Genomic DNA, 17138 nt, shown 5'->3' on the forward strand with positions numbered 1-17138 from the left:
TTGATTCATTTAATATCATTAACATAATATTCTAAAATAAATTAATACAAATTAAAACAAAAAATTATTCAAGAAGATTTACTATAATAGTTTGAATTACAATTATTTTTTATAAACTAATTTTTTGCAATAAGTTTCGCTACAATTAGATTTATTACAACTAGATTTGTTGCAATCAGATTTGTCGAAATAAATGAACAAAATATGATCCATTAATATTATAAACATGGCAGAAAAAATAAATATGATAAAAGGTAAAACGAATAAAAATGTACATGAAAGTAATACCTTAAGAAATTACAACACTAGTCATCTCAACACTTGTAATTCAAGAGTCCCAATATTAGGCGTATTTAAAATCAAACCCTAAACCTTAAAATAATACCTTAAGGAACTCCAACACTAGTAATCCTGACACTTAGGTTTCAACACTTGTAGTTCCAATGAAACCGTATTATCCATATTTAAATAATTCTAAAAAAATTATATGTCCGTTTTAATTTTGATCGGATCTATAAATCTAAACTCGTAATTCAACCCGTACATGAACGATTTTAATCAATTCCGTAACCCATAAACATCCCTAATTTCATCATCTGATTTTTTTTTTTATATTTTACCATCACATTGGGTAATCATCATTTTATTTTATCTTTGAGTTTTCTTTTGTAACACGTAAGTGGTGGTAAAATATATAAGAATTAAAACTTAGGTGATAAAATTCTGAAAATAAAATTTAATTAATAAAATTTATAAAATAATAAAAATTAAATGATAAAATTTCCAAGCCTTAATGTTCTGTGACTTCAATAATGAAGCTAAATACATCCACATTGTAATTGACGTAAAAGTTGAAAGCGACTTAAAACTTTGGATGATACATGTGGCAGTCACTTCAATAAAAACTTAATATCTTTTCCTACCAATCATTCTGAGACTAACAATTAGTCTCTTAATTATGCAAAATATCTTGCCAAAGGAAAAAAAGGTCCTTATTAATCGTTTTTGGTACCTCAATTAATTCACCACCAGACTTTTAGGTATAATTATGTTGGTAGAAAGGAAGTGTCATATTCACATTGGGTGCAATAAAATTTGTGTGCCCCCATTGGTTATCAGAATACACCAATATTGATGGCAAGTCCAAGGACAGTGGAACGACTAATTAATGTATATAGTCTTGCTTCATCTGCAATCTGGACCACACTTGAAGCAAATTTTGATGGGTTACAAGTGCAACAGAGTGTTTCTCTTCATTGCATGTGGTTCATTATTTAGATTCTAGACACATTATCTCAGCACAACAAATAAATAGTGATTGACTTTATGAGATGTACTTTTACAGCAGAGCTTACTAAATGCACTCTAATTTGCTTGTTAAGAAGCAACACATTTCTATTCAATGCCTAAAACTACATAGAATTGCCAGATTACACCTATATTATTTACAGATAGCCAAGGGCCAAATTATCCATTTGAAATTTCAAGATGGTTTCACTGTTTAACCACGGGCTGAAGAAACAATAAAGTTGAGCAATTCAATGATTCATACATTATGACAACTAGAATGATATCATCTTCCAACTCATAATATTTAATATATAATTAAAAAACCATTTTTTTTCTTACAAAGTATTGGGTCCATCCTCAGACATAGCTACAATTAGAACTTCCACATTTTATCGTCCCTTCGAAGCATGAAAGAGGATGGAAGAACTCATCACAAAATTAAGCTGTGTTGAGGAATTAGCTAGAACCAGCTTCAGCAAAATCTGCGAATTTGTTTTCTTTTAATGAATAATTGATTGTTGGGCAGTCAACTGTTTTATCCCTCTTGCTGAACAATAAAGAGGATATCTAAAAGAATATGTTCACAAAACCAGAATAAATTCACCGGTTTTGAAGTCCTTCAATTGCCTTTTTCCACTGCCATGCTCTTTGCTTTGCGTCCTCAAACGACATTACCTTTTTAGGCTGCACCATTACATTATTTAATAAGAAAAATAGAAGTTTGAAACAACTCAAAATATGATAGGATTAAGAAGTTGAATTTATACAAGTGAGTGCTAGGGGGGTATTGCAAGTTATGGAAAATCACTTAAAATATAGCAAGAATTTTTTTTACATCAAAGCCCTTTTCAGGTCATGCTGTTTGCTAAGGTGTTACGTACTTAAATGTTTCAACTATTAGCATGGCCATCTTGGAATCTGACTTTGAACTCTCACACGTACTGTTTTCTACATTTATAAATTTGTGCAAATTGTATAACAAGAACCGGTGAAGAAAAGAAAACTTACTGTGCAAATCTTGAAATTTGATGGACTAGCCACTTGGATGCTTAAATCATTTGGATTATCAGACCATATTATATTTCCCTTCACAATTAGCTTTGATGGGTCTACATAGATCAGCTTTGGTTTGTTGGTAAGGATGAGTTGCACCTTCTTGCTTGTTAGTTTTTGTAATTTCTTCACCATAGAGATCATAAGAACAGATTCCCCAGGTTCCAAAAATTGCTGCCTGTAAGATGAGCATAAATTTTGACAGTTTGACAAGGTAAACATGGAGTGGCACTGTTGTCTTTATTTTTAATTTTTTTCTAAATGTTATTTTTCTGATTGTGAGTGGGAACGAACTTTTATCTCTATATGAGCATGCAACTTCTCTAAATACCGTACCAGGGAGAGATTATTACGAAATTATAATCAAACATCTATGTAAATTAATATCATTAGATCAAATGAGACCTCAACGTGGCTGTTATTTTTTGTCTTAAGGATGAGCAAAGCAACTGAACATTAAAACTAACATAGTCATTCCCCACTTATGTATTCCAAAAGGATAAATAAATCCATACAGTTCTTTGAAGTGAACACATTATACCAATTGCCCATCACTAGAATATGATTAGATGCAAAATCATACTAATAAAAAAGGAAGCTTTGCATACCATTTTGAATCGAAGGAATCAATTGAAGCTAGCCTAGTTATGTGACCAGTCCCCTCAGAAGATGTAGCACCGTCAGGTTGTCTAACCGAAGCTGCAGAACCATCCCCAATGTGAGAAGGACTCCACGATGAGTCATGAACATCATCAGACGCAGGCGACTGAGTCTACAAGTGAAAATTACACAAGAGTTAGAAACTTTATGTTCATCAACAAATAAAAAGGATAAGAAATGAAGGTTCCTTTTCTTATTCTCCATAAATAACATTTCAAAGAGCAAAGGAATGGAAGTCGTACCCCAGGTTCTGGAGCAAGTTTTGGAGGAATTTGTGCCCTCAAGTTATCCCAGTCAACCCCCTTGAAAAATGGGTGACTTTTTAAAATAGCATAACCATCAGGTCCAGCACCTGGTCTCCTGCTGGGGTCCAAATCCTGCATCAAAATTGCATTGCTATTAAAATTAAAATTTCACAAATTAATAACCCACAGCATGCATCTTAAAGCACACTAAAATCGTTGTCATACATACATTAAAGGAATTTTAACATTACCAATCAATGTGATATTTTTTCATGTTTATCTACTATAATGTTTTTATTACCATACCTTGATAAGTTTGATTAATATGCAGTCAAGTACTTTAGAAAACATGATGTCTTTTCAATTTTCATGCATGGTAGTATTCTTCTAGGGAAAAAAATTGCTGGGGTGTTTTTGACTTTCTAAAAGCTGAAGCACTAGTGTTGTGCATCAACTACTACCATACAATAGACAACAAAAGTAGTGTCAAGGCTCAGCTTCTTAAACTCAGTTGTTCTGCTTGTGTTGTTCACTTGTCCTTCAATGTTGCATCAAATGCACCCTATGTCTGTTATCCAATAGCCTACAAGTATAACTTCCTGCTTCCTGTTATTATTCACACCATGCACCAATGTGATCCATCACCCCCACCCCCATCCCAAGTGACCTAGCATTTTCAAAGGCTAGATTTCCAAGGTATCAGAAGTACCTTGGAATAAATGAAAGTGAATAAAACAACTACAAAAAAGTTCCAAGCTCGACAACCAATAGAAATCAATGGGTACTGGTTAGAGGAATGAAATTGACCATTGGTACTACTCCCAAATCAACAGAAAAAATCAAAATTGCAAAATTCATCTCCGTCTCACAACACTGTCCTTCAAGAAGGTCAGAAATGAAACACCTTAATCCTGGACGTTACACTGCTTTATGATCTCAATATGTCAATTTAAGGAGTAGCCAATTAATTCACAAAAATAGAAAAGGGATATTTCTTTTAAACAATTAGCAATGCATAAAAATTATATAGAACATGATATGCTGGGATTTCTAAGTGCACGGTCATATAATACTAACCAACAGGCGGTCAATAAGGTCTCTTGCTTCGTCAGAAAAGTAATCTGGAAATCTAAGTTCTCTTGCTATAATTCTTTGAAAAATAAGCCATTCACTTGCGTCTTTAAAAGGGGAAGTTCCAGAAAGCATTTGGTATAATGTGCAGCCAAGTGCCCAAAGGTCATTTCTGTTGTGATATATTTGAGGGGGGAAAACAAAACACAGAAGAAAAGTTATTATATAGGGACCTGGTATGAAACAAAAGAAATGAAAAAACTCGGTGCATGAGCAAACTTAACATGTGAATTGTCAAAAATAACCCATGATTTTGAAAGAAAAAAAACAAACTGAAGTGAAAAATCTATATAGATGGAAAACTGGCACAAGAAACAATAGTTGTTTTGGATAAAAATGAATGACTATATTCAAAAGAGAGCTAACATCATGATGGGGCCATAAAAAATAATATTATCATAACAGAATTCATCTGTATTACATTGGTAATTTAGTCCCTACCCAAAAGTTGCTGGAGAGGAATTAAGAACCTCTGGAGGAACATAAGCAGCTGTTCCCACAAAAGTGCAGGCTTTGTCATCTAGAAAAAATACAAAAATAAAAAATATATATAAATACTATATAAAAGAAAACTTATAAAAGCAGCTTCAACATTGCTTCTATTTACCTGATGCTGCATTTGGAAGGACAGTTATTTGGCTATCCTGCATAGGCTTCACACTCCCAAAATCGGCTATTTTAATATGTCCTTCAGCGGTAAGTAATAAGTTCTCTGGCTGCAGTTGAAGAAATTTAATATTCACATGGCCATATATGGCAATGATGCAGTATAATCATGCCACAGAACTACCTTAATATCACGATGTATGACTCCCAAATTATGTATGTATTCAAGAGCATCGATAACTTCAGCTGCATAGAATCGTGCCTCATTCTCTGATAGACGACCTTTCTGCACATAGAAATCAGAAAGGTTGCTAGTAGATATCATGCAGTAACAAGCATGCAGAAAGTTACTAGCTTACAAATTAACAACTTCCATATCCCAAAAAGTACTAAAAGTACAAAATAGCTTCTAAAGAGAGTCCCTGACACAGAAACCAGAAAAGCTTGCTAGTAGATATCATGCAGTAACAAGCATGCACAAAGATACTAGCTTACAAATTAACAACTTCCATGTTCCTAACAGTACTGAGAGTACACAGATTCTTAAGAGTACCCTGACACAGCTGATGAACGATGATACAGAAAATATGACAGTACAAAAGTAACATTTTGATTGAACTGAGGGTAAGGGGGGCAATGGTTATTAATTCAGCTGATACGGGAATCAGAGTTTGATACCTTTCTAAAAAATAGTGCATTTATGAATACTATTTAGCACTGCAAACTTTTTGCAAGTCTTCAATTAGATGCTCATCTTTGAATGAACTTATTTATTCTGTGGTGTATGTAGATGATATTGATATTGACATTAAGGACCTAAAGCAACACTTATTCAAGCACTTTCTAACCAAAGATTTAGGGAAATTGCAATACTTTCTTGAAAATGAAGTGGCTCAATACCAGGCAGGTATTGCAATTTCTCAAAGGAAATATGCCCTTGTCACAAGGATGCTTGATTGTAAACACATACTTTTGGAAGTAACCAAACATGTTACCCAAATGAGTTTACTCTCCAAACTGAGTTAAGAGCTCTCCAAACGAAAAACCAAACATAGCTTCACATTGTAAAGTGTAAAATAGTCTATTTTAGGTGGGGGTAAAAGGGCGAAGACAGGAGTTCAGACTGTAAAATACTCAATTTAAGTCAATGTTTTAGATGCTCACAGCTTCATACTTGCTAAATAAGATTGAAGATACTAAACTAAAAAAAGGATTGACAATTCTCTGATGAAATTAAGTATTCTCTGATGAGAGAACAAATGCACCTGGTGAAACAATATTATTAATGGGAAGGGGGGTTGACCATGGCACCACACTGCATGGGTATAAATCTTTAATCTAAAGATATGTCATCTCATATACTTAGCATTAACCATGGTTCATTTTAATGTTCGAATGAATGTTCTGCTAAAAGAATTAGAATGGGGATTAGTCAATCAGGAAAAATTGAGTGAACAGTAGGTCTAGGCAAAAAACTAAGTTTATTGTTATTTCAAGAAGCTTCAAAAGGTGAAGTGCAAACATCCTTCATTTTCAAAATGTTCACTTATGTGTATTCAAAGAATTGATCAAATCATCAAAAAGACAACACTAAGTTATCCTGAATCTTAGAAAAGCCTATGTTAAAAGAAATTATGGAAAAGTATAAAGAGCATAACAAAATCAAAGTAAATATCATTGTTTTAAAATTTAATACTAAGACCTAACATAGGACTAAACTTGGGTAGTGCAGGACTAACACCTTCAGCACATGTTCTATAAGATTTTTTCAAACAAATTATGTATACCCCAGCGCATGTTCTATGTGCCTTGAAGTTTTATGTTAGCTTACCCTGGTTATTTGATCAAAAAGTTCTCCACCTTCACAGGATTCAAGTGCCATGTCTTCACCGATGTAAAAGAAAAAGGGGAAAAAATAACGTCAAAATAAATATAAACCAACTTGGCAAACAAGGTGAGCAAAAGCTAGAGTTGAAAAGGTATCAGAGAGGAGTAAGTCAGAGCATAAGCAAGTGTAAAGGTAAAATACACCTACGAATACTTACATAGAGAAAATGAGTCTTGAAATGTGAAATATAACCGCACAATGCCTGGATGATCCAATTGATCTAGCACAATGCGTTCCAACTTCACATAAGCTGTTTTGTTCTCTTTGGTAATAAATTTTTTGTCCATGATCTTCAATGCGTACACAATTCCAGTGTCCTTCTTCTTTGCCCTCACAACCTTTAAGCATAAGAAGAAAGATATTTGGTGATAATTTACAAGAGTAGATAAATCCACTCAAACAACTGTTCAGCATATATAACAGAGGGGAAAAAAAAGTCCCAAAATGGAACAAATTATGAGACAGAGAAAGTGTAGGGAGCCAGACAGACAGAAGCAAAGGCAGTATATGATATCACATAAAAGTAGAAAAAGGGGGAAAAATATATGTTTTCAGTAAGATGTCACATACTCGTATTTGAGATCAACGCAGTTTAAATAAGTACTATGTTGAGGAAAAGAATGGGGAATTTCACACTACTAATGGCAAGCCAGAAGCAGGGTGGAATTCCCCATAAAAGAAGTAAAGCATCACAATAGTACACTCAAAGGGAGAACATATTGCCGATTTTATGCATTAGTGGTTTCATATCAGTTCCAGCAGGGTAAACCCCCCACACAATCAAGCCAATTGTTCCTTCAGTTCGCTTCATTTCCTACAGCCTATTATTTCTTTTACTTCCAGCTCTACAACTTATGTAATTCTCATTAATTAAATCAAAGATAATCTCAAGGATCCATTTGTTTAGAAACAAAATGGCTTAATTTCTGAAGCTGAATCTTTGAATATAATTCACAATACCATAAGGGCTATCAACAAACAATAGATAGCTCAGAAAAATGTAGAATGCTTTCCTATTGAGTAAAAATCAGAGAGAATGGGAAGGGGTGGAATTTAGCAGCCATTCATGACAAAATATCAAAGAATAATCACCCTAGCAGATCAAAATTCCCAAATGAAGATACCAAACGGTGCTTCATAACAATAGATAGCAGCAAGGATGACAATATTGCCCAATGATCTCTACTACATAATAAGCATCAATGATTATCCAACAGGCAACCAACATCCAACATGTCTTAGTAACAGAACTACAATGCCAACATTATTTACAGGATCCATGTATTATCCATCAAAACATTGCACACACACACATACAAAAGAAAAAAAGGTAAGCCAATATCAACCCACAAAACGAAAACAACAAAAGTCCATGTGTGAGACCTTAGAATAAGAGCCAACACCATAGATCTTGCCCAATTCAAAGTCCTGGATAGTGTAATTCTCCTGGGGTGCCCTAAAAGCAAAGCTTTTGGATCTCTGTACATTCCCAGCACCATTGGAAGATGAGGAATTCCCCTGAATCTTCAGCTTGGAATCAAAATCCTTCTCCATTTCCAACATTGCTCGGTCACCAACAACAACAACAACAGCAACAAGGGAAGAAGCTCCACTCTACAATCCCATGGTGACTTTCTCTCTCTAGAAAAGCAGTTTTCTCTCTCTCTCAAGAGGCCTGGGGAGGCGAGCCCGGAACGGTCAAAGAGAGGCGAAGCGCCGGAGACCCTTTTGGCCGAAAAGGAAAAGGGCGAAGGGAATTGTGCGAATGAATGGGAAAGCTGGAAAAGCTTTGGGTTGGGCTGCGATTGAAATTGGGGGATTGAAAACCCTAGAGAGAGGAGTGGCACATCACATGGGGAAGGGAATGATGATGGAGATCATTCATTCATTTTCTCATGCCTTCTTTCTCTCTCTCTTTGTGGCTATTATGGCTTAAATCAGGAACAAGGCAAACAGAACACCTGTCATGGGAATTGGGAAGGGAATGCATATCATTATAAAAGCCTTTTGTGCAATTTCATGCTTTTCTGTTGTCACTGTCCTCTTTCCAATGCCAATTCCAACATTGGATTCAATTCTTTGACCCTTTTGACTGCATTTCCACTTATCATTACCAATAACGTAACAATACTCACACCACTATATTTCCACTCTTCACGCTATATTTAGAATAAATCCACACTCCACAGCTTTCGTAAATAAAAAATTAAATTAATTGTTAATTTTATTTTAAAGTATTTTTATTTTTTAAATATTCTCACCGATCTTAAATATAAACAAAAGAAAAAAAAATATTGATGTACGTTGGACTTACATATAAACAAATTATCAACTAATTTTATCTTATTTAATATGAGCATTCCTAAAATATATTTTTTAATTGGATTTTATTTTTAATATTTTTTGTTATTTTTATATCAAATTCTAATAAAAGTTAATTTGAAAAAAAAATTAAATATATACAATTGAATGATGTTAACTACAGCCACTTTTAATAGTTAGCGTGATGGAGAGAGTAGTCTTTAAATTAAATAGTACTCCTTATCTAACTTTTATGTAGTTAATTATTTTTATATATATTTTTTAACGTAAGAACTAGATTTGGTACAATGGGTGTGGAACCTCTTCCACCCAGTACATATCCTTGAACAGAAAAGCTAAGCTAGCAAGCTTGTCACCCATTGGCCTCCTTTTCCTAATGAATGGATTTCTTAACATATAAATAAATAAATAAATAAAAAGCTTGATTTGGTAAATATTTCGGTAAAAAAAATCGGTGAATATTCAATATTTTAAAGAATACTTATAACTTGAGCATAATATATTCGTTCTAGATTTCGGTTCTAGTTTCAGATATCGAATTTTAAATAGTTGAACTGAAACTAAAGTCTCGTGGATTTATTACATGTTCGATTTTAATAATTGCCGCAAACTGTTTTATTTTATTTTATTGAAGATTGCCACAATCTAATTGTTACATTGTTTTTTATGATAATAAAAAAATGTTATAACCCATGCGGAATCCAAATGTATGCTTTGTTGATTGAAACGGGAGTTTCCTTTGCTTTCTTTTTAAGTCTCAATGTTTTAGGGAAAAATATTTATTATTTTTGAAAATTAAAAACAATTAACAATGAGTTCTATTTTATTAATTGTACTTTATTTTATTTCTAATTATTTTATATATTTACATTGAAAAATTAAAGGTGAAATGAATAATAAATAGAGAAGTAAGATAAGTAAAAGGAATAATAAAAAATAGATAATAATTTCAATAACAATAATAATTTTAAAATTGTTCACACAGGTTGTTCTTTTATCAAAATTTGAGATTCGAATTTTTGACTTTAGCACGTAGACGTTAAATATACCTAAAAATATCACTTTATCTTAAAATAAGACAATTTGATCAAAGAAAATTAGTTGGATGTAAAATAAAATATCCTAAATATCTTTTAATTTAAAAAAAAACTATGATAATTATAGAGATAGTCAGTTTTGTAGTGAATCACACTGATTTTTTACTTGAACTTATTCGAACGGGCAATCACACGACTCTATTTCAATTATAAAAAAGTATTGCTTATGTTTTTTTTGTTGGGATCTGGCCACCTAACCCGGTTTGTGTGTGGCCTTATATAATATATATAAAATGTCGCACTTCTATTTTGGCACAGTCACACACTATTACTTTTAGTATTGATCTTTTCTATTACATTAGGCCTTTCAAAAAAATGTTAAATTTACGTTTTGTATACAGTCCCCTTTATATCTTTGCCACAGGTCAAAAAATCTAATGGAAATGAGAGAGGGGGAAACTTCAAAAGTTGTAAAGGTGTAAAAAAATTAATGAAAATTGTAATGGTGGTTAATTTTTTATGTTTAATACAGTGTTGCTTTTCTTATGATTTCACCCTCTATATAGAGAGAGAGAGAAAAAAAACGTAATGATTTCACCCAAAATATTGATACTATTATCGGGCAACATTCTTCCTTGTTAAATAGTATAACTTGAATGGTGATTGTTTTCTTTTTAAGTTAAAAACTATTCAATTGATATAACCGCATGTTCACCAAAATGACTATTTTTATGACTTTTTTTTCTGGTATAATTATCACTTAGTTTATTTTTTTAAAAGGATTATCACAGTAATACATATGTTGAAGTTTACTTTTATCCCAAAAAAAAAACCTGAAGGGCAGAAATACTCCTACCTCTCCCAAGCAAGCTCTATCTCCACTCAATACCACCTTCGACTCAAACACCACTCCCACAATCACCCAACACCCGCCGACAACCCTGATGTAAGTAAGAAAACGCAAACGGAGTCATGAATGATAAAGAGGTGTAATACTTGACCCTATTCCAAAAAGGTCTTTTCAAAATATACTAATTCTTTTTATACTTCCAAAAAAGCCTTTCTAATTTTTTTTATTTATTTTGTTTATACTTCCGGATATCACAAGTATTCATGCACCTTCAATTCCCTCAAAAGGGAGGGTTGATTTTCTAAGTTTTAAACGGTATTTGTCAAAAGGGTCATGGCAACGTAGTTAATATTACGAGAGATCAAACTATCAATATGCCGTAACTTTCTGGTCTATTTTGTCCATTATTGCCCATCTGTCATATTTCATATTCATCCCCCCTTAAACCAAAAACCAACGTCAATCTAAGAACAAATGAAAGCCACCATTTACAGGCTTGGAAATAGTCAAAAAGCAATGAAAATTAATTAGAATCAATTCCAGGATCAGAAATACAGTTCCTAAGAAAGAAATGTCTTTAGGAAACATCTGTAGTCCTATTTTCCATTTGTCTCACTCACCCTTCTTGAATCATTCTTTCCTTCAATCACACCACACCCCCGGTGGTTGGAGCCATAAATTAAAAAAATATAACATGAAAAGGCCATTATGGAACCAATTTACATGTTGCTTGCAGACATTCATTCTATTGGAAACCCCCTAAAAATAAGATTCACAGTGGGGTACAAGTATGGACAAAGAAGACTAAACTTTATACCCGCAAAGATGAAAAATACAAAAGTTGGCAACGACCTACCCTATAACAAAAACTCCCCTACTATACATCCCAACCATCTTTTCTACTGTCAAATCCCCATTTACGACCAGCTAAACTTCCATACATCTCTGAAAATTTCATCAGGCAATGGCTTCTCAACTGATAATGTACTTTCGTGTTTCGGCTAATCGCTGCACCAGAAAACTTTGAAGTGTCAATTGCCCAAGCTGGTTTCACATAATCAACAGTCCTTGACGATGAGCTTGCATTTGCATACAAATAGTTTAAGAGCACGTCTTCACAGTTAAATATCTTGTCCACCAGTTCCCTACCTTTCTCGGCTTCCTTGCTCCCGTACCTCTTGAAAGCCACTTGAGAATCAATAAAAGCTGCACCAGTAAGAATCATGTTGTACCCCTTATGCGACCGGGCGTATTTTTCTCCCCTATATTTTAACGGGCTCCCATCAATGAGCCGAGGATAGAATCCAACAATCCGATCTGGGTGCTGACGCCACACGTTAAAACCTCGCTCAACATCATCGCATGGCATCATAATGTCATCGTCAAGCTCAAGGACTGCTCGTGTCTTTATCAATGGATCGGCATTGAACCGATTATTCAGAGAGTTCTTTTTCTCTTCCCTGATCCTTACTGGTACTGCAGAATCTAGATCACTCAATTTTGGAGGGACTCCCTTGTTCCACACCACCACTATCTCCCGCACAGAAGAGCATCTTGAGTAATGTTTCACATACATTTTCAAATTCCAAAGTCGAGCATCGTAGGTCATTGTTAGTAATGTGAACTGGGAATATTGCCCTTTCAATGGATAAGGTTCTTCAGAGCCATTACCACCATAAATATTTTTCACTCCTATGCACATCAATCCAACTCCCACAGCAAATATTATGGCAAGAATAAACCTCCTAGCACAAGCATTATGCTTTATTTTACCACGGAGAAATGTTGGGGCTCGGTTCAGACGGCTGCAAAACCGTCTTACTCTCGAACAGAACACATTTGACCTTTCCCAAGACAAGACAGTAAAATTTCTCTTCCCAGAGTTATGAATAAACCAATTCAGAGGGACAATACAATTCACAAATCCAAGTAGCACACCCAATAGTACAATGAGTATAGCAGCGACCGCAACAGAAGCACAACCAACCGTGAATCGCCGGACTGAATCTCCAGAAGGAACATGATCCCCATCCATGACACCAACCCACCCACCAGATGGCAGGTGCTGCACATCTAAGTGATGGTATCGAGCCCCATTCCAAGCATTTCGACCCTTGTTTGATTCAACAAAGCCTAAGGGTACTTCAACTTCTTTGTATTCATCAATAGTGAGAGTTTCTATCTTAAAAACACGCAACTTTCTCCCATATGTATCACCACAGTCCTGACCCATACGATAAAGATTTCCTTCATATTTAAATGGCCTGCCTCCATTGCGAGCTCCCAAGCTCCTATCAATGTTATAAATGGGATTCTTCTTGTGAGGATTCCAAGGACCAAGAGGTGAATTGCTATACCAAATCTCCAACTGCCCATTTTTCTGGGTGCCAAAACCACTATGATCTGACCCAAAAAGCCAATACCTCCCACCATGATTGATGACAAAAGAATCAACAAGGGGCTTTTTCATGACGACCTTTTCCAACCTCCACTGCAAAGGGAAGTTAACTGCACGGTAGAGACGAAGATCTCCCTTCTGGCTTCCCTCAGGCATCATATATATCTGAAGTTGCGAACAAGCAAAAAAAATGAATATTATACTATAATTTAACTACAATAATTAGTTTGAGAAGTAGAAGAGCATTAGACAAGTTCATATGCATCATATTTCTAACTAAACATACACATTATTTTTGTCAGGAACAATACCTGGCCATCATGCTCAAAGACATAAGGATAAGAAAGATGCCAATCCTCATTCAAGGCAATTCCCAACTGCTGCCATGTTGCTCCCTTATCAGTACTTTTTGAAACTCCAATATCACCTTGCATAGTGATTGAATTTTTCGTCTCATAGAACAGGTAAAAAGTATTTCCCTGAATTGCAATACCAATATGAGTGAATAGGTTCACAATGATTATTCATATAGAAAACAAGAAACTTCAAAGCTGTAGACACCTCAAATGAGATATTGACCTATTCTCCATTAATATTTCTCACCACTCAATTGTTCTTTGCGCATCTACATAGTCATTCATATTCTTCTTAGTGCACATGCAAATATTTACAACCTTCTTTTAATAATTACACCTTTTCCATTTGAAGACAGTTTATCAAATGTTCATAATACACATTCAGATATCAGACTAAGACAAAAAGTTGACACTGTGGAGTATGGACATAAGGCTGATAGAGATTCCAGAACTGTTCTAGACATTCTCTTTCATTGGATCTATTCCTACTAGCTTTATTTTTAATTATACAACATGAACAACTAAAGAGACACTGTTTCTTTTTTATACAAAAGAGAACCTCAATTATTAAAGTTATTGAATAAGTGATGGCACTAAAACTCAGAAGGTTTAACAATACCCAGTTATAATAAAAAAAGAAGATAAATCCCTTGTGCTACACACACGCGCGCGCGCGGATATATAGATTGAGTAGAAAACCTACTTCATGTTATATAGAATACTAATAATGCATGTGTAACAGTACAAACAACTGATGGTTTAATTACAGAATCCTCTCTATAAGTTTGACGCATAGAAGCCTGCTTTTGATGTTATATAGAATACTGATATTAGGTACTTAACAGTACAAACAACAGATTATTTAACTAAAGAATTCTCTCTAAGTATGACACAATAGAAGCCTACTTTTCATGTTATATAGAATACTAATATTAGGTACTTAAAAGTACAAAGTACAAAGTACAAACAACTGATGGTTCTGCTATGAAACTCTCTAAGTATGACACATAGTATTAGTAAGGACCCTACTACCTTGCAGATAAGAGCAAGACCTTGCAGATAGGAACAAAATACAGGATGTCACTCGAGCACTACCTAGCCAGAAATTTCCATCTCATTTTACACTTCAATTGTTACAATCTGACAAATTCTGACCTCCTCGTCAACTTTTCAGCAGCTTCTCACTTAAGTAAACAAGTAGGGAATCATCTCAAGCAACTAAGAAAATATTACTTGCATATTATATAGATTCAGGCTCCCTACTTTCAACCAGAAAAAAGCTCTATGTGCCTGTTTGGTTTCACGTTGGATTATCGAAAACAAAAGCATGTCAAAATACAAGTTTAACATGATTTTAGATAAATGTTCACATGATTGATTCCATGATAAAGAATTGATTCTGAACCTAAAATTGATTTTGAATTGAAGCAATTTAGATAACTTTTGTATAAGATAGAAAAAATTTATAGTTTTAGTACTAACTTGCTTTTAAAGAAAAACATCCAACAAACATAAATTACATCATTTTAAAATCAATTGCCCCAACACTCCCCCAAACATACAGGTATCGCTCCATGTCAAATTTAAAGCTCCAAGCAATTTTCTCCAGAAACATGCAAGTTAATCCAAACTTCCAGACAAATAGTAATAACTATAAGTAACATGACGTATTAGATTTCACTGTTTCCATACACGTTCTAAAACCAAACCTCTCTCTCCCTACAGATTCATAACTGAATCCAAACCCTGACTTGGCAAACAAAACAGTATGCAAAATAAGAAAAAGGTAGGATTTTTCCGGTAAAAATTGCAGACACATAAGGAATAAAAGGGGGAAAGTACTAAAACTATTTCACAGAATCAGAAGCACCAGATAGAAACGTGATGAAGGAGGGAACCAAAGGTGACAGCAAGAACCGATTATTATTATTATTACCTGAATAAAAAGAAAAGGGTCAGCAACAAAATTACTGGGGTAACCAACATCAGAAACTGAAGCACACGTCACCACAGGATTCGCGACAGGCCAAGCAGCAGTCTCATCGTTTGATACATTCGCCTGCACACAATAATCAACACCACCATCATCCTCCAAAAAAAAAAACACCCCACATCACAAAACCAAACCCCCAATTAAAATAATTCACCACCACATCACTCCACCAAAACAAAACCAACACTCCAACAACCTTAAAAAAATCCTCCCATCCCCACAAAAAAAAAAAAAACATTTTCTTCAAATTTTTCATTTTAAAAATGATAACTTTAAGGGAGAAATTAACACAAACATGCACATGAACATCAACACCATCCCAAGAAAGAAACTTACAGCTTCTATGGGCTTAAGAGAGAAAGGTGAGTCACCGTAGAAAACCCCAATAGACCAAGAACCCTCATTGTCGTCACGACAACCGAAAGAAGAGGAAAGTGCGGTGTGCACTGTAGGCGAAAAAGCGAACCAACCGTAGAGGGTGGCAATGGATCCGAACAAAACGAAACACCCAAAGAAGAAAATGAAACCCGAAGAAAATAACCGCTTGTAGTATTGTTGGTTCTCCAATCTCCACCTACACGAACACTTCACACTCATATCACAACAACTCCCGCCGTTAGAACAACCACCACCGTTTCCGCCGCCGCCAATCTGCCCCGAACCCATCTCGCCGAAGAAATGCTCGTTGCCGCCGGAAGATCTTACACCGCCGTGGCACGTTGCAACTCCGTCACCCGCATTTCACAATTCACACAACCCAACCCAGCAAAACAAATCCCGTTTTTTTTTAAGTCTCTTTCTCTGTGTGAGAGTTTTTTGCTTATTTTTTCTTTGACGAGGGCAAGGTTGTAATTTTGGGAATTGTTGTGCAACTGGACCTTCCTTACCTTGGTGGTCTGCTATATATACCGTTTATTTCGGCACTTAGTGTTAAATAGAAAAATGGGTTTTAATTGGCTTATTAATCCAATAATCTGGTCCAACGTTAATTGCGCGCGTGTGAAGTTGAATAGTACTCGCTGCCAATGACGAATAACGTAACTCTTCAACGCGGAGCAAGCACGGGACAATAGATGAGAGAAGAACCGGAGAAGCTATTTGGGTATTTCCCCGAAATTACGCTATATGCAAATCTAATCTATAAAAGCTAAATAAAAGTAATGGTTATAATTCTTTGGCAAAATTGTTTCTAAAGTTTATTTTAGATTATGTATTGCAAATGATATATATTTATTGTTGTATAATTCAAATTAAATTTTTTAGTAAATGCTAAATAATTTAAATTATACCATAAGATTATTTTTTAATT

The 17138-nt window shown here is 34.5% G+C and overlaps 2 protein-coding genes across 2 annotated transcripts; both read right to left on the bottom strand.

Moving 5' to 3' along the window:
• Nucleotides 1–1452: 1452 nt before the first annotated feature.
• On the bottom strand, nt 1453–8958 carry LOC114371919 (3-phosphoinositide-dependent protein kinase 2-like). Its single transcript, XM_028329238.1, has 11 exons — nt 8257–8958; nt 7031–7211; nt 6817–6869; nt 5170–5271; nt 4987–5095; nt 4821–4899; nt 4326–4491; nt 3246–3380; nt 2952–3115; nt 2299–2521; nt 1453–1974 (listed from the first exon to the last, which is right to left on the bottom strand). Exons 1-11 carry the CDS (start codon nt 8434–8436, stop codon nt 1891–1893), a joined length of 1476 nt encoding a protein of 491 aa, XP_028185039.1. The 5' UTR covers nt 8437–8958; the 3' UTR covers nt 1453–1890.
• A 2627-nt stretch (nt 8959–11585) lies between these two features.
• On the bottom strand, nt 11586–16721 carry LOC114372506 (glucosamine inositolphosphorylceramide transferase 1-like). Its single transcript, XM_028330092.1, has 4 exons — nt 16166–16721; nt 15773–15895; nt 13792–13959; nt 11586–13645 (listed from the first exon to the last, which is right to left on the bottom strand). Exons 1-4 carry the CDS (start codon nt 16493–16495, stop codon nt 11960–11962), a joined length of 2307 nt encoding a protein of 768 aa, XP_028185893.1. The 5' UTR covers nt 16496–16721; the 3' UTR covers nt 11586–11959.
• Between the last annotated feature and the right edge of the window lie 417 nt (nt 16722–17138).

The sequence above is a fragment of the Glycine soja genome, chromosome 10 (genome assembly GCF_004193775.1).
Source record: "Glycine soja cultivar W05 chromosome 10, ASM419377v2, whole genome shotgun sequence".
NCBI classification, from domain to species: domain Eukaryota; kingdom Viridiplantae; phylum Streptophyta; class Magnoliopsida; order Fabales; family Fabaceae; genus Glycine; species Glycine soja.